Here is a 21,467-nt window from a genome sequence, read left to right on the forward strand (position 1 = left end):
TCACTTTACTAATGCAAAATACTGTAGGGGATTTGCTTTAGCAGGAAGATTGGACTTGATCTCCAGAAGTCCCTTCTAACCCCTACAGTTCTGTGATTCTGTGAAATTCCTGATCTCTAGCTTTTTGAGCTGCAAAAGTGCTATTGTTGGCTGGCAGTATTCAGCTTTTTTTTTAGGAGAGCCACTAACTACCAACACTAAATAGTTTTTAACCCAAGAAATACTTAAACTACTCCATAAATTTTTATGCATGCTGTTACGTTGCCAGGCCAGCACAGATACCATATCCTAATGGGATGCAGCCTAGAGCTTTAGTTAGCCTTTGAGAATGTCAGGTCTGTCTTGTGTTCAACTTTTACAGTGATAATCTTACTAGCAGTATTTACAGAACTATTCATTTTGGAAGGACTCCGTCTGAAAGGCTGCAAACCAGCCATCTCCCCCAGTTCTCAACCACACTGCATGCACCCAGGTCACTCCAGGGAAAGGACACACCAGGGCTCTGCTCCATTCTCCCGTGGCTCCCAGTGGTGCTCTTCTGCTTCTCTGGATCCATAGCTCTGCACTGCAGTTTGCAGTTTGTGATGGTGGTCTTGCTTCTAACATCCAAATGCCAGGTTAACAGAAGTAAGTCCCATATGCAGCAGCAATGCTCAGTTCCTGTGCAATGCATGGAAGTGCATTATTAGCCTACTGGTTGAGGAGCAGTTACATTCAGGAGCAATGATCTTTTTGGAAGAGTGATTTATTTTTCTCCCAGGCCTTCAGGAGGGAGGTCTAGCAGAGAAAGAGATGAATAAAGAAGGATACTGTTTGTACCTGTAACTATCTTTATAGCTTGTTCAATGCATTATCAGAGTGGGACTTCCTTGTCCCATGAAGAGGCTGAAAGCTTCTCTCTAGATGAAAACAAACTGTTCCTTCAATTTCTTACAGCATTAGATAGATACCTGATTTTGGATGGTTCTTCTAATGTTACCTGAGCTGGGTGCCAAGAAGGCTCATACCACCACTTGGAGATGGATCTGCATTGCATTCATTTATTTTAAACATACTGGCATCACCAGCAGATCTCCAGGTCAATGCAAATATTGTCAGCGGATCCTGGTGCCCAAGGCATGCTTCGTGATGGTTATTCACCTTTCATACTGGCTAGGCTTGAAGTTAAAAAACACAATAGAATTTACACAGAAATGCAGTCTCTGCATATCAGAAATGCCAATAATTTGGACAGCTGTATCTTCTGAGTGAGACAGCCTTTATATTTCCTATTACTGATAACAACAGTAAGTAAACATCTCCCACAATCACCGGTTTAAAAAATAAATACACTCCTGAATCTTCAGATGGTGATTCTTCAAATACTGATTTTTTTAGAGTCAGATTTTCAGGGATTTCTCTAAGTCCTAGGCATTAGGATCCTGTGATTTGTTTTTTTGGAAAGACTCTTCTGTTACAGAACTCATAAGGTCTAAGAAACACAGAAGAAACAGCATAAGAAACAGGAAAGAAAAATATAAAAAAAAAAACAATGACTAAGGCAAGACTCACACAATGACTGCCATTTACCTGTACTCTTAGCATACAGATACTTGTGGTTTCCATCTTTTCACAGAGTCTTCCCAGAGATGACTACAGAAAGTAAGAAAGCAGCTGTGACACAACAATGAAAACTGAAGAGCCTTGTTTCCATCCTGAAGTTTTTATCTTCTGTTGAAGCAAGTAGCCCTCAGGAGCCTTAGTGGATTAGGCAGCAGCGGTAGTGCAGGTAGTCCATTATCTGCTTTTGGCAGCATTTTGCTTTTTGTTAGTCTGCTGCTCAGTATAGCTGCAAGTAAGCCTTTTCCTCATGTGAATAAGCAACAGTAAGAAGAAAGCAGAAGTGACAAGAGGCATACAGGATTAGAATACTATTAAGATTTATCCTTCATAAAAAGAGTCAAGAGTCACCAAATACAGAGTTGCAGACGCATAATTATTCTTAAGAAAAAACATAGAGTGCTGGAAGCAGGAAGAGCATTGTGTGCAAAGGATCACTACACAACTTTCCTTCACAGACTTCTCCAGACTTCCCACCAGGCATATGGTGTTGCTAGAGTCAGGATATGAAGCCAGATGGACTTCTGATCTAATCCGTGTTCCTCTGCTGTTATTATTTGTGGTGAAATTTGACAGCGTGCCCAACACAGAGCAAAGCACGGAAAGTCCTCAGTAAAACTTTAGGGAAAGAAAATTAAATTGAGATAGGCTCAATCATGTCCTTTTTTCCTGTCTTTCCCATAGAGTCCAGATTTGTTGTGCTGGTGACAATCAGAGTGAGATGTTTTCCAGTGAGCTCAGGCATCAGCCATCACTATCTGCAGATCAGTTGTTGCACTGCAGTTACCAACACTAGGTGGACCACAAATGTCACAGCTAACACCTAAGCTGACTTGGAAGGTTAATACAGATCAATCTAGACCTGGTGTTATTTTTTGTTTCTTCAGTGAAACTGACAATAAATAAAACCTGAAGAACTGTCATTTATTGTGGCAATTAGCTTCTTGAGACAGCATAAGTACATGGAGCCTAGTCCAAGCTCGTTCTTTAAGGAAGTCATCTTCAATGTGTGGAGGCTAGACTAGACATAGATTTGGATGGACAACATTGTGCTGGAAAGCTCCATGATGTAGTGTCATACAACCACACTCTGTTATTTATGTCTTCTGGCACTTAAATGCTGCTTCCACACTTCCAGGCAAGAACATTTCCCTCTGCGCCCACAGACCTTCTGGCACAGTGTGCTCTATGGCCAGCTCCTGATGGAGGCAGTCCCTGCATTGTGCATCCTGCAGTCATCCAGACCAGGACAACTCAAAAAATATGCTCAGGCTCACTCCATGCCTGCAGACTTGCAGATCTTATTTCTGGGTTGTGACACAAGAGCTAGCTCAGCGGCGTACAATGTGGGAAGCACCTGCCCACTTCCCAGAAGTAAACTACAAGTTCCATGAAATCAGAATACCATTGAAATACCCTCTCAATTCCTTTTCAGACTGAACTAGGTGATTGTGAGTTTACATTGTACTGATGATATTCTTCTAAAAGCCAGGAATAGTCTTTTATCCACAGTGTCATTGAACAGTGGGGAAAGTCTTCTGTACAACTTTGTGTTGCTCTGCACTCTCTTTTGTATCGATGATAATGCAGGGAGACAGATGGATTGGCAGAATGCCTCTCTGCTTGCTCTTTGCAAAGCAGAGCATGGCCATGGTGAGATCATCATTACAAACTGCTGTGGAGACCTTCAGCTTCCTAGGAAGCAAACAGAGCACATCTTCTTCAGCCTTAGCTTTATTGGGTTTCCTGTGCTCCGAAAGCTTGACTTTTTAGGGCCAGGTGTGTTGCTGAAGGCCTTCCAATTAGCCCGCTCTTGGCAACATGCAGCTATCTTGAGGCAGTGCTTGGCTTACAGGAGGGCACTGCCTGAGCTGTGTTCCACTACCATTTGAAAATTTCACCAGCAGGTGTGTTAAATGCTCCCAAGACAAAGAGGATACTGTAGAAAAACAAGTTTCTGAAATTTGTAAACATCTAAGCAATTCAGGACTTTAATACAGAAGGTGAAACCAGTTAGCCAGTTGTGAAAAGGACACACAACTATGTCTATGTTCTGTATAAAAATGGTATGTATATAACCTGGTAATGAAGCTTAGGCAATTGGCTGTACTGAGGGTATTCTCCTCCTTTCAGCCAAGGAAGAATTTTCATGTCCTCGACTACTCTGTCCTTGGTTTCTCTGCAGAGAATGATAGCAAAGACAGAAGTGGTCTGGGACTTGAATTCTAGGTTTCTAGAAATGAAAAGATGGTGCTACACTTCTGTGCAAGAGTAAACTTTGTTTTTAAGTAACCAATATTATTCCAGAACATAGACGGTGCTGGCTATCCAAGCTTCAGTAAATGGATCCTAGCACATATAGAGTCTTGCCCTGATCCTTGCTGAAACTTTGACTGATTTTAAGAAAAATTATACCACGCTTAGATTTTGGGGTCCTAAGTGTCTCAAGGGAAGCATTTTTCATGGTGTGAAGAAAATCCTGAGTACATAAACAGGATGATTAGACCTGGTAAGTCTGTATGTACTTCTGTGAAGTGGAAAGCTGGCTGTAGGAAAACATTTGATACAGGCCTATGAATGCTGAGAACTTCTGACAGACATTCACAAATGAGACCAAATTACCCTTTGTGAATGATGCTGCTAATCTGTAATTTCATCTCCTTAGCTCCATCATCCATCCCAAGGGTTTCGCTTTGGAACCGTGCGAGAAAGCAGCGCAGAAGACTACGTGAGGCAAAGCTTCCCCGAGATGCACGAGTACATGCGACGGTACAATGTCCCTGCAACCCCAGATGGAGTAGCATATCTAAAGTGAGCCTCTGCGTGCAACAGCACATCTGGTCCATCGGCCAGAACGCGCGGCAGTGAGGTGGTGATGAGCTTCCCACTTTTAGTGTCACTTCAACAAGAATTGAAGGCAGTGTGGCAAGCATGTAGTCCCTGTATGGAGGATATTTGGAGAGCAAGGGAAGCATTATGTTGCATTGACTGCTAGGAAGCCGTCAAGCATAGGCAGTGTGTAAATCCTGGCAGGCTTCAGTGCTTCAGAGACCTTCACCAGGCACTGAGAAACACTCAGAAAAAAAAACATTGCAATCCAGGCAAAAGCTGAGAACGCAGATCCTCAGCATCTTATGCATGCTAGTAGAAGAGTTTGTCAGAGAGAACCCTTAGAGCACTGGTCATTAAAATGAATAAAAGCGTTAGACATGTTAAAAGTAATAAACACTGAATCTTGCTTTAGGGAATCATAATGTCCTTATGCTTCAGAGGCAGTTTTGGCCATCAATCTGGAATCATACAATTGATTCATTCTGCTAGGACATTGGAGAAGTTATGACACACCTGAAATACTTCATTTTATGCACAGAAGTTGCATAACAGATGGACTCAGGGATTTCCACCAGAAGTTGCTTCCTGTTTACACGTTTTTCCCAGAGCCATCCTAATGATAAGATACAGGCAGGTCTTTGCTTGGGTTAAACTGGAATCATTCTTTCAAAATCAGTAAAGTAATGTGACTTCTCATCAGGAGAACATCCTGACCCTATCGGAGACAAGGGTGAGCATGGAGGGTGCAGCCCTTCAGTCAGATGAGAGCATGCAGTGCGACTGTTCTTTTGTACCATCAGCTTTTGCAGGTGTGCCATTCACTAACCATTAGGTTAGTAAAATTGAATCCTCTGCGTTTGTGAAAGCCAAGCACAGAGAAGAGCTGATCTGAGTGAAGGAAATTAATTTACCACATACTTGGGAGAAAAGAAGAGGAACACTTCTGTATGAGTTATCCTCTTGCGTTTTTGCTCTAATGACCTCAATTTCAACATCACAAAGAAAACCAAGACAGCACAAGTGTATTAGCAATTTTTGTTCTTCTCTTCCAATAATGCTGTGTGCTGCCTTTCAGCTGAGCCAAAATCTAACTTGGAGCGTTTTCCATTTTTCAGATCAGGTATTTCATGAGAGGAAAATAAGCCCTAGCCCAGCTGCCCTACTCTGGGTGCAGAAACGCTGTATCTTTCATGCACACTTCCCTCCTTCAAAACATCGATCAGTTTAGCATTTAAAGTAGCACTTGCTGATTCCCTTTGGTAAGCCTCCAGAGAACCAGACAGATAAATGTTCAGTGCACAGCACTGAGTTTTGGACTGTGAAGTGATTCTGTTTGTGACTTTGATGTTGAATACAGGAATGACCCAGAGAAACTTGATGCCTTCATTATGGATAAAGCACTCTTGGACTATGAAGTATCCATAGATGCCGACTGCAAGCTTCTAACTGTGGGAAAGCCCTTTGCCATTGAAGGTAATAATGAATTTTACAGCACGGTGCTCTATTTCATGTCTGTTGCATTTGCATTATTGTAATTCAGTATTCTGGTTGAAACTGTTTATGTGAAACTGAGGACCCCTTGAAGTTAATGGGTAACATTCTCAGTGATTAAGCAGAATCAAGGCTTCGCCCTTTTTTTGTGCTTTTTGAGCTTTCAGATCACTCACACCATCTGTTGGCATACTCTGTATAGGAATTATTCGGTGCTCTTGTGGTCTTTCTCCAGCAGGCAGGAGGCACAGCCCATCCCACTGCTCACACTGAAATAAAGCTGCTCCTGCTTCTCTAGGCTTGCTTTCCAGAATTCAGTGAATTGTATTCAGAATGCCATTCCACATTTTCACCGTTCCCTTTCTAAAGGCCAGGCAGGATCCCTGCTGGATCTGTCGCTAACTGCAGCTGAAGAGCAGAGCCTTATCAGTCCTGCAGCCCTGGTGTGTTCAGAGGGACAGAGCAGAAGGCAGACTGGAAGCAAGTCTGCTTGGGAGCCTCCTCCAGCACGAGCAAACACCTAGCACCATTAGTCTTCAGGAATAACTTCTGTGATAGATGGGCAGTGAAAGTGATTGAAGGTCCTCCTTCCCTCCCTCTACGAGCAATCGGTCTGGCTCTTCCCATTGTACATTAAAGCAGTCTCCTAAAGAAATGTTCCAGCCTGAAAGAGGAAGGCAAAAGGAAGGAAGGCCAAGGGAAGCTGAGGGATTTAATCATTTCAGCTACAAGCCACCAGCACAAGAGACTTTGTAGAATGTTTAATTTCACTCTGTCAGTGTTTCCAGTTTGAATTCACACCAGAGACTTGAAAGCAATCCGTTTTCTTTTGTCTTTGTGTTACTGAGGAGGACAGACGCTCAGACGTTCAGGCTGAAGCAGGACATGTGTATGCAGCAGCATGTTTCACCACGTGCGTGTAGTTCAGTCTATCTCAGACAGGTCAGCTCCACTGAAGGAAACCAGCACTTTCTCAACTTTGCATCAGTTACAGAGCATTTCAAGACAGAAAGAAAAGCAACCCTCAAATATACATTTTAAAAGAGCTGGTCCTTATAGCACCCAACTGTGAAATAGTTAAATACGCTGAAAATGTGGTATTAACGAGCCCTAGTTGTATTTTCTCTGAAACTATTTCTTCAATGTTAGCAGATATATTCAGGTACAAATACAGGCACGATATGCACCCCTCTCTAAAGTAGCAGGGCATATTTATAGTTCCTGAACTCAGCTGCACTTAGGCTGAGTCCTGTACCAGCACCCTAAAGTGGCCAGCGAACACAGAATAATTAAATTGTGTCCAGAGCAGAACTAATGGAAAGCTCATCTCCTGGGGCTTCAATTGTGGCGAAAGGAATACAGACTGCTCCCATGGGCATGCACACAGCTTCTCATCTGAAAATACACAGGAAGAAAATATGCCACATCTGACACCGCAGTCACATCCACTTGCTCTGACAGTGCAGAGGGATCACGTAATAGTTTACTTGGCATTAAGGCCCCTCTGCATTGTTAAAGCAATGCAAACCAGAAGAACCTATGGTAAAGGCAGTGTGAAGGCTGTGCTTCTGGACACACAGCAGATTTATTCATCTGTCTGTACTGACATCTTAGGTGTTTGAATCTTCAGTTTTACATACTATTTTTGTGACGGTAATAATTTTGAAGTTACATACCCTGTTTATATTAAGCTACTTTACTTTGCGCACCGAGAAGTCTCATCTCAGCATTTTCTATCCATGGGAAGCATCCACGTTTGAACACCAACCTGCTCTACCATGCTGACAGTTGATACTATAAAACAATGCATGTCAGCAAAAAAGACAGTAAGAGAGATGACTGTTGTTTTTCCTTCCAGGATATGGCATTGGTCTTCCCCCCAACTCCCCTCTCACCTCCAACATCTCTGAACTGATAAGCCAGTACAAGTCCCACGGCTTCATGGATGTTCTGCATGACAAGTGGTACAAAGTTGTTCCATGTGGGAAAAGAAGCTTTGCTGTCACGGAGGTAAGTGACAAGCAATGGGTGACCTAACTGAAAGTGCTGAGAATGTGCCCAGCTTGCCAGTTATTTCCCCTCATTGTCCACGTGCAATAGACACAGATGTGACATAGACGTAGATGGCATGCAGCTGAGGGGAAGCATTAAGCTTCAGAAGCAGGAGTCGTTACTCCCCGCAGTGTTCAGGTCTGAGCACAAGGAAAACATCAGCAATACTGCACTGCTAAGTTAGGCTTGCACGTCTGGGGACAAACAAGACACGTAATGTTGCGTTAAAAAACGTGATCTGCTCGCTGCACAACAGATCTGTCTAATTCCACTCCATTATTTGTATCACCATCTATGGAAGCTGCCATGGGTTCTGGACCATCTCACAGCAGTGATGGCTGAAGCAGCCAACACAAAGAATGACAGAAGCGAAAGAAGCAGAGCAGGAATTTAATACATCCCAAGTTACTGATTTAACCCTGAGCACTTCTTAACATGGGTAGCAGATCACTGTACCAAAAACAGGAGTTCGTACTAGAAATGGCCCACCAAGAGACAGTGCTGAGTACTGACGAGAAGCAGGTCTCGCGTCAAAGTACAGTTACAGGAAATGGAAGCAAATCCTCATGGATTTACAGACTGGTATTAAATCAGAGGAGTTATGCCAGCTCATGGCAGCTGAAGATATAGGCATTATTTATGAGAAAAAAGACTGCTCTTATCGGAATAGCGGTTTTTCTCAAGTTCTCAAGACTGTCAAGTAAAAAAGATAAAGTACTGAGAAATCAAAAGATCCAGCATGCCTGCCGCTCAGTACATACAGATTTTAACTCAGAGGTGTTTTAAAAGACATCAGTTACGTGTTCTCACTGGTACAAAACACAGAGCTAGGAGTAGGTTGTCTCATTTTCAGTGCAGGTTCAGTTGAGTATTAAACCAGCCCTCCTATTCCCCAAGTAAGTGGTAGCGTGGCCATTTTCTCCTGAAAGGGAAGCACGGGCTCCTAGAGCTCTGAATCCTGCTCTTCCGTGGTCATCTGAAAATCCAGTTTATTTTTATTCAACTTTCTCAGTTTTTTGTGATTGCTTCAACACACACAAAAAAGCATAGTTAAATGTGTATTCACTGCTATTTTTGATCTGGGTTATCTGAAGATTATATGATCTAACAAGACAGGTGTTGGAGGAATTTGCTTTAATGGAGCCTACAGATGTGTTCCTGACAAGCACTTCACTCGGTGGCCTTTTTTAACTCTGCACTTTAACACAATCTTTTGAATTACATCACATGAAAATTATCAGATGGTAATGATAATAATTACCCCAACTGTCTTAAAACTGGAGAGACAGACTTACCTTGTTATTAATCCCCAGTGAAGCAATTAAATACTTTTATTAAGTGTTTGCATTTTAAAAGAGGGCAGAGAGGTCAAGAATTTGCCAGAAAACTATCTTTTGAAACAATCTAAAGTCAGGGCAAGGCAGAGCCCCATGTCTTCTGAATTAAAAGTGACCTTGCATTAAGTGTGAAAACGTAACATGAGCCTCTGTTGGCTCAGAGGCTTTAACCACATGAAAAGGCAGCTTTATCATGTTAGTGTCACTTACATTCATATGTGATACCCATACCCCAAACCCTCACCATAGCACCCCCCAAAAGATGCTGTCAGTTTCAATTAAATGTGTCAGGTGCGTAAGTGCTTAAGATTATATTAGTGACAGCTCAGCAGTCACACAGAAGACATTAAGAGATGCTCTGTGTCCAAGCCCGTGTATTTCCCTAGCTTTTTCCCTTTTAGATACCAAGAAAGCCTCATGTGATGATTCAGACTCCAGCTTCCTCCATTACAAACATTTTGATTCATCTGGATCTTCAGCTTCCTCTCCTTGTTTTTCCCCTCCCTTCTCATACTAATACTTGCTCCAGGGAAATGCTGATCTGTTCAGCTCCTCTGATGCCCGACACTAGAATTAAAACAAATTTGTTGCTTTTGGAATAAGAAGAAGCTTTTTATTGCCCAGAAAGCAGTGGTTGGTAGCAGTGACTGTTCCCACTGATTGCTGGTCAGTAGCAGTACTGCATGAATACTCTATGTAGAATTGCAATTCTCTAGTCTCAAGTGTATTTCTTTGTGTGCCTCTACCAAGAGCACAGCATTGTGTGGAAGGGTAGCCAGCAAAGTTACACATGCACCTGTAACAGCTGGACCTAATAACTCTGTGGCATTTTCAGTTTACTTGTAATACACTTAGGTGTTCCTCAACCCACTGTTCTCTCCCCATTGCCATGTCAGCATGAACCAAGCTTCTAGGACTTTACTATCCAGCACATTAGCTTCACTCATGTTTAGAAGAGACTGCAAGTTCCTTCTTTCTATGGCACTTTTGGGAGCTGGCACTTTTGCAGGTTCCTGCTCATGGTAGTGGAACAGCTTGAGAACTGAGCAGCTGTGACCACAGGCAGTGGATAACCTGAACAGGCAAGCTGCCTGTCAGTTAGCAGTGGTCTTTACTGCGAGGACCAGTTAATAATGATCAGGGTAGAATGTTTAGGAGGTGAGATGGCACTAAGAGGTTGCTCAGGACAGTATGAAAGAGAAGGGCCCATTGTGTTCCGGGGGATGATTAGCTGTTGGGGGCAACTAACTGTATGTACAGATTACTTCATGGCTTTTAAAGTTCATTTTCAAAAATGTTGTTATTTAAATTTTAACTTCTGTTTCACTTGAAAAAGTTGGTTATTGTCCATTCATAAGTGTCTGGAGCTCTGGAGCTTAAAGACTGACTGGCACATGGACTGGCAGTTCAGTCCTAACAAATAATACAGGGAATAAAAAGTCAGACTATCCTGTATTGCACACAGTGACAGCAGGGTCCCTTCATCCTTTCTCCTTCTCTCATCAGTGATGGAATCCACCAATGGCCGTTCTCTGGAGTTTTTGAAATACTTGCCCAAACTTGGCTTGCTATGTCTTGTGCCTGCATTGGTGATCCTTGGCCTCAGCATCGCACAGGATGAATGATCAGACTGTGCCTTGTTCATCCTGCCATGATTTTACCCCATTGTCATCCGGCAATCTGTCTTTGTGCTCTAAGTTTTGACTAGTGTCCCTAATGTCCTTAAGGATCCCTTTTTCTTGTCACTTGACAACTCAACAGCTGGGTTTCTCCCCATTGCCCTGAAGCGCTGGCTTACTTGCTTGTCTCTGGTGCACTGCAGATGTTAAGGGAGGTCATGCAGACCCCTCCACAAGAAGAAAAACAATGCCTGTGCTTGTTTGGCTAGTCAAGAAAAGCTTCTATCAGTCACATATTGTTACAACTTGTTATCAGTCCATGTAGAACAGTACAAAGAATAGGAACAAAGTTGTTGCTATCAAGAACTCAGCCTGCACATACAGTGTGTGGGGAGGAGAGCTGGCCCTTGCTCACTGCAGAACTGGAAACTTGACAAAGAAGGTTGTCACAAAATGACAGACGCTACACTGCAAAGGGGTTGTCTTTTTGTGGGATGATCTAATGACATCTGCACATGCTCAAGGAAGAAAACTGCTTTCCACATGGTCCTCAAGAAACGAGTACATGAGTATTGAGTCTTGCAACAGAGTGTGGAGAAGCATTTTTGAGCCCCCTGGAAAATGAGTATCAGATTTAGATTCACCTGTCCAAACTGAGAAAAAAAGTAGTTGTGTATATAAGGAGGCAGAATTATTACTCCCAATTCATCAGCTTGCAATATCATAGAAACAGACAACCCACTGCCTAATTCTGATGGTATGTGTGTTGTTGTTCTTCGTACCACTGACAGGAGTTGAGTAATGAATGAGCTTAAAAGAAAAGGACTGATTACAAAAGAGAGTTTTTTCCAGTTCTGTGCAAAACTCTCCTCAAGAGGGGAAAGGAACTTGTCTTGCTAACACAAGACAAAATGATTTATAATATCTTAAAATTTGGCACTCGAAACCCTTAAGCCATAGTCACCAGTCTTTGCCGTGGATCTGTATTACTTCAGTGCTGCCACTTCTTTGAAAGCACACAAAGCCATAAGAATAATAAAGAAATGAGTGAATAAATGAATGAAGAATGAAGGAATGGATGAATGAATGGATGAATAAATGAATGCCTGTCTGCAGCTACAAGAAATGCCACAATATGGGGACAGGGACAGCTTTTAATACTGTCTAGTTACCTAAATACATGCATCAGTGTCAGCAGGATTTTGGAAATCTACCGAGATACCCAAATGGTTTTAAAAACTGCCTTTTATGTCCATTTATCCTAGTAAAGCTGGAAGTAATTCTTTCTTCAGAGGAATTTTGCAAAAGTGTTGTAAAATCAAACTGCCTGATCTCACTAAAGCTTTTTAAAAGCTTTTTAAAGGGGAAAATGCTTTCAAAAAGGGTAGCCTATTTTATTATTATAGCTAATACAAACATGACATCCCTACTTAGTGCTTGAGTTCAGCAGTATATAGCATTAATAACTGTGCTGTGCTGCCAACTTGCAAGGAATGCACAGAAGTCTTCAGAGGCTTCTAACTAGTCAAAGCTAGACTTTGGATTACCTGATGTCCTATTCACTGCTCTCAGTACAACCAAGGAGAGAAAATTATTTGCTGTCTATTGTAACAGGGAGTGAAGCAGGAGTTTTGCACATTAAATCCAGTAATGAAGCACCATGTGCTGTTTTTTTTTTGCCTGCTTTCCCCTACCAAAAACAAGCATTGAACTTTCTGCATCCCCTGCCTTCTCTTCAGTGCCCAAAGAAAAAAGTAAACAGCTCTGGAAGAGGCAGCAGGAACTGTTTAGGCAGCAATTGGAGATACAGGTCAGTAAATCAGAAATGTGTCTCTAAGGATATATAAAAAGGCAGATACCTCCACGTCTGTTCTTGTTTTTGTTGGTTTCCACAAATTGCCAATTTCCCCATTTGTAAGCAGCAGATGACTTACAGGCTGTTGCCAGCGTGTCCTTACCGCCCATCAGATGTAATTATCACAGGATTGACTATAGATGCTTATTGCTCCAGAGCCACCACACGGGCATAATTGAGTTGCTTCTAAAACGCAGGGAGCTACCTCCTCAATTTATGATTACAAATGTAGAGCAGGAACTGTAATTTTACCTCTGGTTAATAGAGAACACAGTGCATTATGAGCTTTTATTGCTAAAAAGAAAAGGTATTGCAGTTTAGAAGGCATTTGCTGGTTTTATGTTGTCAGCAAAGGACTTACACACCTGACCACTCCAGCAGAAAGGAATGCAATGATATACGGAGAATGCAGTCTATTGCTGCTCTTTCCAAATATAATCTATATACACACCCACAAATGTAAAAGAAATACGCATAGTAAGTACTGGAGCTTGCTGCCCTGATATTGATCAGTAGGGTACTATGAGAAGGAGAGTCACCTCTACCAGGTGATTTCCTCTATTATTTAATGTGTGTTTCTTGAATAATCATGAAGAGCTGATAAACTGTCTTTTTACAAGGGTATGTAAGTCTGCTGACTTCAGTATAGATCCTCACTCAGACTGTCAGACACACTGTTGTTTCTCTAACTCTTTGCACGGGATTTATTCTCAGGATTTCCCTCTGATGTTCAGCCTTTATCAGGTAGCTCTTTCAGAGTGTTATCTTCTTTATTGCCAGATGAAATACTATTGAAGCTTTGTTTCAGCATTGCCCTTCCCAGTGAAAGATATCTTGTTTGGGACAATTTCAGAAGCTATCCATTACAAGTGAAAAACACATCTGGGTTGCCAGGGCTGGAACTTTTTTCTCCTGTTTCCAAGGAAGGTAGAAAACAGCCGAGCTGACAGGACAGTGAGCCAGACGCTCATCAGCATAAATCAGCACACTTTACTGTAGACAACAGAGTTGTTTTTCATGTGAAGAGCTAGCCAACTGTTCTTTCTGCAGCTAGTGCTAGAATGGCATCAATCACCAGCCTCACGCTGGAGGACCCATCTAGGTGTGCAGGAATCCCCACTGCAGTTGCCATGGTCTGTTGCCAGTGCGGCACAGAAGTGTTCACACTGCTCAAGCTCAGTTCTTGTTAAAGAAATGTGTTACACTGCTTCCTATCATTGTGTTCTAAAGAACAGAAACCAAGCATAGAAACCAGGAGAGAGAAATACTGTTATCAATAACTCAGTATGAAAGTATACAAAGAGATTTCAGAGCCTTCAACTTCAGTGGACTCAATCGCAAATTAACTCTTTAGCTTAAAATGTCCTCTTAACAAGATTTGTCAAACATTGTGATTTGTAACTGGTTGGATATTAGGAACAATTTCTTGTTGTGGTGATGCACTGGAATGGGCTGCCCAGGGAGGTGGTGGAGTCACCGTCCCTGGAGGTGTTCAAGGAACTGGGAAACATGGTTAGTGGGCATGGTGGGGATGGGTTGGTGGTTGGACTTGGTGATCTTAAAGGCTCTTTCCAACCTTAATGGTCCTGTAATTCTGTGATCTGACTTTGAACTAAATCCGTTTTATTTTCTGGATTGCACAACTGTAGTGCTAACAATGCACAACCCCTGTACCCACCACACAAACAACAAACTCAAGGAATGCGCAGGTCAATTATTCAAGGTGATAGCATCATATCAGATGGCATCTCCTGGCACATAACCCTACCCATGCAATTTTTACCAACATGGTGAATAACGTTCTTCAATGAAAAGACAAGGGTAGAATTTATATTCTTGAACATATTTCCTACTAGTATGTCGGCAGTAATTATTAGGAAGAGGTTTTAAGTTGTTGATGAATTCATAAGTGGGTTATGATGGCATGAGAATAAAAATACGTAGCATGCATGCCTGACCCACGCACTGGGGTGCAAGTATTTCTGGTACAGACTGCTGCTGTACATGATTTCACAATCTGCAAACATGATTAAAGACAAGAAGAGATTCAAATTAATTAAAGAATTCCTACCCTACATGAAAAGGGTGGGTCAGGGGAAGTCAAGGTGAGAGTGCTTCTGTTTTCCATAACACAGCTGTGTTAACGTGGTGAGTGGAGAGATGCTGTGTTTGTGCTGCTACTTCAAAACATTTTTTCCGTGACCTTCTTTCAAGGGCAGAGCATGAAAAAGGCATTTAGTGATCAGTTCTCAGAAAGTAGGAATAGTCTTAGCTCAGTGCTGATGAGAGGTTTGCTCTACAGTCCATTGAGTGCCTTTCTTCAAGCAGTATTTGCTTTTACAAATGCAAGTGCAAAGACACCACAAGTACTGGATTCTCCTATGTTCAGCACTTCATCTCATTAGCGAGACAGCACAGTGATGAAAATCTCCCTGTATGGCCCAAATCTCACTCCCATTTGCTGTGACTAAATGCCAAGTTCTCAAGTAGCCATGCAGCACAGAAAGGCTTTCTTGTGACCAGGACACAGACTGTTTTGCTGTACTTCACTGCTGTGTATCCAGTCAGACCACCTTTCCATATAAGAAAATACAACCATCTGTTAAAATAAGCCAGCACCTTCCTCATTAACTTCTCCTTTTGATTTTATTCATAGACACTGCAAATGGGCATCAAGCATTTTTCTGGGCTCTTTGTGATGTTGTGCATTGGGTTTGTCTTATCCATTCTCACTACCATTGGGGAACACATCGTGTACAGACTGGTGCTACCACGAATCAAGAAGAAATCCAAGATGAAGTATTGGCTCCATACAAGCCAGGTGAGAATGCACTAGCAACCCCATGAAAGTCATGTTGGGCTGATTAAGAAGGACCAGACAAGAGCAATGTATAAAACATTGTAATAAGAGCACTGATGAATGGCACTTTAAGGGTAGCAGCAGCTACTGGAATTTGAAGAGGCTCACTTATGGGTGAAATCAGAAACATAGAGGAATTCCTAAAAATATTTGCAAGTGCAAGGCCTACAGAAGGGACTTTTCCATTGGCACGTTTAATCTTACAATTTTTTATGGACACCCAAAACAACAGCGTTATCCTAATCTGGAAGATTTTATCTCATTACAAGGGGTTCCAAATTTTTTGATGTGTGCAGGAGGTGCTGGGTAGTTTACGCCATTATTCTAAGGAAAATAATGGAAGAAAATTGCTCTAGGTGTTTGCTGCAAAGGAAGAGGTTATGTTGCAGAAAAAGGCACAGAAAATAAGAGCTATTGCTTTCAAGCCGTGCAGTGAAAGAGCTTCTTTAGCAAATAACACTGTTTGCTAGGGTCCGTTTGTCTTCTGAAGAATTCTAACACCAGGGATTGTTTGCCAGCTGTCTATCCACCTTTCAGAGTGCCCTTTCCTGGGAAACTACGGGAAAATAAATTTGTTGTAATGACAAAGCACAGACATTGCTTGTATCCTTGAAAAATTGCAGAATAATTTATGCTTAAGTCCGTCACACAAAGCCCAAATTGTTTATGTATTTATGGAGCTATTTTTAATCTTGCTTTTAGTAATTTATTTTCTTCTTTTCCCTCTAGAGATTACATCGTGCCCTGAACAGTTCATTTATTGAGGACAAATGCCAGACTAAGACAAAACGAGTAGAAAAGAGGTAGGAATTTTTGAACACCTTTTAAAACAAACCATAGAAATTACTGTGATGTGAAGTACACTCTGCCAGGATATCGGTTTATGGATCTAATATACATCAAACATAAGAGAAGAACAACAACAAAGAAACAACAGAAATGACAAAGGAGTGAAGCAAAAATGAGCTGTTTCCAGCAGAAAGCATTAAATCTAGAAATCTTGTTCTTTCATGATTTCCCTTACAGAATAAAAGCACTCCATTCAAAGCACAGGCTTTTCAGATTTTTAGGTCTGCTGCTGTTGGTTTTCCTCAAATAAGAGCCAGGAGGTGAATAGGCCTTGTGCGATAGCTTCACAGTGAATGCCAGATCAGGTGGTATATTTGTTTAAAAAACTTCCAACTTCATTATTTTTCAGAATAAGTACTAAAAAACCCTGAAAAAAATGCAGTCCTTTCAAAAGCCTTTGTCTCAACTCTTGTTACTGAAAAAGTAGGTAACAAACTTGCCTTGCATTTGTAGCCTGTGTGCTATGAAGAGCAGACAGTCTGACTTATCCGTCGCAGTAAGGACCACAAGGCATTCTCTTAGAACTAAGCATTTGCTCAATAGCTCAAAACTATTGGTGCATTTTTTGAAGACACTGGCATCAGTAATTGCTTTTCTACAGATGGGTAGAGACAGAATCTAGTAAAGAAATGTCTTCCTGGCTGCTGCTGTGTGTTTGGTGTGACTGAAACCCCACGTAACTTCCGTCTGGTCAGAACGATTAAAAAAAAGATGGGCTGAACTATCTGCCATATACTGAGCAGTGCAGAAACTTTGCAGGAGATGGCCAAAAGCCCTACACAGAACAGCTCTGAAAAACAACTGCACAAGTATTGTTTCATCATTCAGAGTGAGCATGTGCTGCTGACCGAGAAACTCTGCTTGCACAGCACCCAGCCCATGTATGTCTCTGCATGGTGGTCTGAGTGCGGTCCGAGCTGCCGTTTGCACAGGATTGTGGTGAGTTTAACTCAGGACACCTAGTAGTGTGGTGCTCAGCTTGTAATGAACGCTTACACAGCAAGACGCAACCCAGAGCTCTCAGATCAATTTTATTATTACACTTTATTTTGCTTTTGCTGAGGACTGTGTAGTTATTACAAGCAACAAGATATAAAAAAGAGGTGGAAAGAACTTGTATAATGGGACTGCTGTTTACCTCAGAGAGGGAACTCTACTCAGGTCTCAGCTTTCCAAAACTCCTTGAAGTCTGTGCTGGGAGAACTTCTCAGCCTCAGTGGCCGAATTCTAAAGGGTTTTGTTTGGTTTTTGATACTCAGGTGCTAATTGTGGTTTGGGGCCTTTGTTACAACGAGCCGCTCAGACCAGTCAGCCACAAGCAGCAAGAGCTATGGTAGTAACTAATGCTTTATCATAGAACCGTGCTTCAATTTGTGAAAGAAAAATACATCAGAAATGACAGTGATAATGACTGACTTCCACTGGGAAGCTCATGTTGCTACGCTGCAAGGTTTGGATTAAGCCGTGTTCACTCCACCAAAGCACAAGCAGCTCTCAAAAAGAAATAACACATATTCCCCTGTATCTCTTCACACGAACTCAAGGCAGCCCCTTTCCCCCTCCATGAGAACAAATGACAGCACGTTAATGCTGTAACGAACTTTGGATATTGCATCCACAAAGCTTTCAGACGCTTTGGAGGCAGATTTAAGTCTTTCTATGCTGGAGCTGAGAGGATCCAATTCAATAACTAAACTGAAAAAAATGGAGAGAACTTGAATTTTAGGATTCTTTTCAATTCTCATCTGCAGTTTACCATAAACATTTGGCTATTTGTGTTCATTAGTTGTGTTTCTGAGTAATAATAATTAAAGGTAGAAGAAAAATAAATATAATTGATGACAGCAGCATCATATTTCTCCAGTAGGATGGTTCACAGGGAAAGGTTGCATACACATAAGAGAAGGCTCTGATTCTATACTAACTCACACCTCTGCTCAGGTCCCATGTAGGGAACAGCCAGCATGCCGTGTGGAACACAGCCAGTACAGGCAACTGTCACCGGAAAAAATACATCTGCACCAATGAAGGGCAAAATGAGGTGACAGTCCGGCAGCACCAAGACATCCCCCTGCCACAGATGAGGAGGGAGACTCCAGCTTCTTTAACGACCAATGGGAAATCAGAGTCCCTCAGTATTGCTAGGACCTCAGTGATGCAAGAGCTCACAGAGCTGGAGAAGCAGATCCAAATCATCAAGCAAGAGCTGCAACTCGCCATGGACCGGAAGTCAGAGCTGGAAGAATATCAGAGGACAAACAGGACTGCAGAGCCCTAGGCCAGCACACTTGGCCCCTTTCCCCTTTTCTTCTTTCCTCTCCTTCTATGTAAAATTTGTTACACGCTTTTGTAATGCCAGAAAGAGGTGTGAAAATAAAGCAGGCAGTATGCTTTTCATGAGAGCAGAGTTGCAGCAGCCCACAGCCACTGCCACCATCCTGAGTCCTCCTTTTGTAGCAAGTTTCTCGTTCTCCTGGCCAACACCAGCCATTCCCAAGGGACTAGAGAAACAAGAAGTGTCTGCAAAGCAAAAGTTCCTGATTCCTTCACTTGGCATTACAGTGAAGTTTCCTCTTTTTTAGCCCTTTCTGTGCATTAATTCAAAAAGCAAGAAAAAAAAAGAAAAAAATGAAAAACCAAAAAAACAGAAGGAAATCTAAACTGCTCATTGGAAGCATGTCCCTTGTTGGTATGTTTTTGTTGTGGTACCTATGGGTTTAGTCTCTGTTTATGCTAAGGCTCCTTATGGTTGCCTCATTACACCAGGTGCTAGTTCTGTGTTGGCAGCCCCTTCCCTCCTGGCACCGGCTGTGGTTCACGAGACATATTCTTGGTGGTAGTCCCAGTACACAGTGTTCCCTTAGCTCTTCAGCACAAATGCAGATGTGACTGCTCTGTGACTGTAAGGAAGAAACTCCACCAGCTTAAAAATAACTTTGCAGAAACCAAACCATCACTCTGTCTGCTTCTGAGACCAGCTTCACTTTGCACTTCCACACAGAGAGGCCATGCAAACAGCTGCACTGGCAGGTGTGAGGGATTGGGTTCACAGTGGCACAGGGTAAGGATGAGAGGGGAAGGAAGGGGTAGTGGTGCTGCAGACCACTCCCTCTGCCCTCTACTGAAGAAGTATTTAGCACTGTGAAACCACTCCCTTAACATTGTCTGTCTACAACTGACATTAAGGTTCTTCCTTACAGTCAAAATGACATAAAGGGGATTTATCCTGACACCAAACTCCCACTGAAGTCAAAGGGAGCTTGGTACCAAAGCCTCCTTGTGGACCAGGGCTCACGGTAATGGAAGATGAGATTTGCTGTTTCAAAGTCAATGTACTGAGTGGAGCTCCCTCCCACCTGGTTGATGAGAAAAGGGGAAGGAAGGGTAAGCTGTTCAGCATCTGAATAAACAATACATCAATCCAAACGACTGTGTTATTTATACAGGATTTCTATGAATTTTTAAACAACACTTCCCAACACATCCTGTGTTGCAGAGAAAAAGAATGTCTGTAACACTGACAGAATTAACAGTGGTCTCCCAGATGCGTCATTGAAGTCATCTTTACCCTCTCTGTATCTCCAGCCAACTGTGTGAATGTTGCCAAGGGTGATGTTCTCAGCAGGGATGGTTAAAGGCTACAGCTAGATCTGAAATTGCATTCTGGGGTTTGAATAAGGCATACTACCTCTTTGTACCTTTAACCTTTGAAAAACAGTTGTAAATGAAAGCTCTACATGGACAACTAAAAGCTGGCATCAGCAACACCCACAGCAGTTAGCCCCATCAAAGTGAGTGCATCTCCTATTCCCTGCTCAGTCTTCAGCGTCTGCTTTTGGGAAGCAAGTCTGGCTGCTTCCTTCAATGCAGCCAGTTTCTCAGAAAATTGTCGATTTGAACAAAAAAAAGCAAAGTGGGGCCAGGGGCCTGCACATCTGAGAGGTCTGAAAGACCCAGGATGTCCCATCTTCCCTGCTCCTAACAGAAAATATGACCAGTCAAGTCACTTAGGTTGTATTTATTGCCTTTCCTTACCTTTACCTACCTCACTCATTTAGATAATCAGCTTATTAAGAAGAACTTCTTATGTGTATAGCACCCAGTGTCTTCCAATCTCTAACAATTTGGTTAGAACAGATGAACACTTTTTTTTTGTTGTTATTATTAGACAAAAACTAGGAAATAAATATTCCAAGCAGATTCCAACCTTAACAACAGTTTCTTACTTCTGTATCTCATGTATGAGTTCAGGAAAAGACCATCAATATTCATTTAAAAAAAGGTGAAATTAAGAAAGCTTATGACATCTTAAACAAAAATGTGTTTGTTCTGTTTCAAAGTTCCAACCCAAACATCCAGTCTTTCAAAAAGTCACTCTTCCTTTAAAGACAGAAGTGTGAGCAAAGAAGTGTCAGCCACCTAATAATGAATGGTAAACAAAAATCTCTTTTGGTGGGCACCCAAAGGGCTACTTCATGTCAAATGCAGAATAGGGATTGTTTCAAATTATTGCAGTAGTAACCAGAGGCCTTTAGGGAAGGGTCTGAGTTCTCATTGCCCATCAGAGACATCTTGTGGCCATAGGAAGCACTAAGTATTTTTATTAGTAATTTAAGGTCCATGGATTCCCTGCTATGAAAACATTAACCTGACACACACACACACAAAGGGACCACTTAAAGGTTCTTGCAACTTGCCTTTTTCACCAGACTACAAAGTTAGTACAGGGAAGAGTGTGTTAAACCTCCACAAAATGTACAAGAGTTAAGGATGCAGAGAATGTCAGATCCTCCATATCTGATCATTTGTACAGTCTTGAGATTTGCCAACTCTGTACCAAGAGAAGCAACTAGGAAAACAAACAAACAAAAAAAGAAGGATTTTTCAATCAGGTCTATAGTGTTCCAGAGCCACGTTAATCTAGTCAGAGAGAAGAATCCAGCCTGATTCTGTAGTGAACATTGTTTTCCATA

General features: G+C 42.0%; 1 protein-coding gene across 1 annotated transcript in view; it reads left to right on the forward strand.

Moving 5' to 3' along the window:
- GRIN3A (glutamate ionotropic receptor NMDA type subunit 3A) overlaps nt 1-19,920 on the forward strand; it is a gene marked incomplete at its 5' end in the record, with an annotated part of 68,364 nt that extends 48,444 nt beyond the window's left edge. The window contains 6 exons of the mRNA XM_021381527.1: nt 4,265-4,410; nt 5,789-5,904; nt 7,781-7,932; nt 15,442-15,606; nt 16,375-16,448; nt 18,436-19,920. Coding sequence (XP_021237202.1) covers nt 4,265-4,410; nt 5,789-5,904; nt 7,781-7,932; nt 15,442-15,606; nt 16,375-16,448; nt 18,436-18,772 — 990 coding nt within the window. The remainder of the gene's footprint in view (nt 1-4,264; nt 4,411-5,788; nt 5,905-7,780; nt 7,933-15,441; nt 15,607-16,374; nt 16,449-18,435) is intronic.

The sequence above is a fragment of the Numida meleagris genome, chromosome Z (genome assembly GCF_002078875.1).
Source record: "Numida meleagris isolate 19003 breed g44 Domestic line chromosome Z, NumMel1.0, whole genome shotgun sequence".
NCBI classification, from domain to species: domain Eukaryota; kingdom Metazoa; phylum Chordata; class Aves; order Galliformes; family Numididae; genus Numida; species Numida meleagris.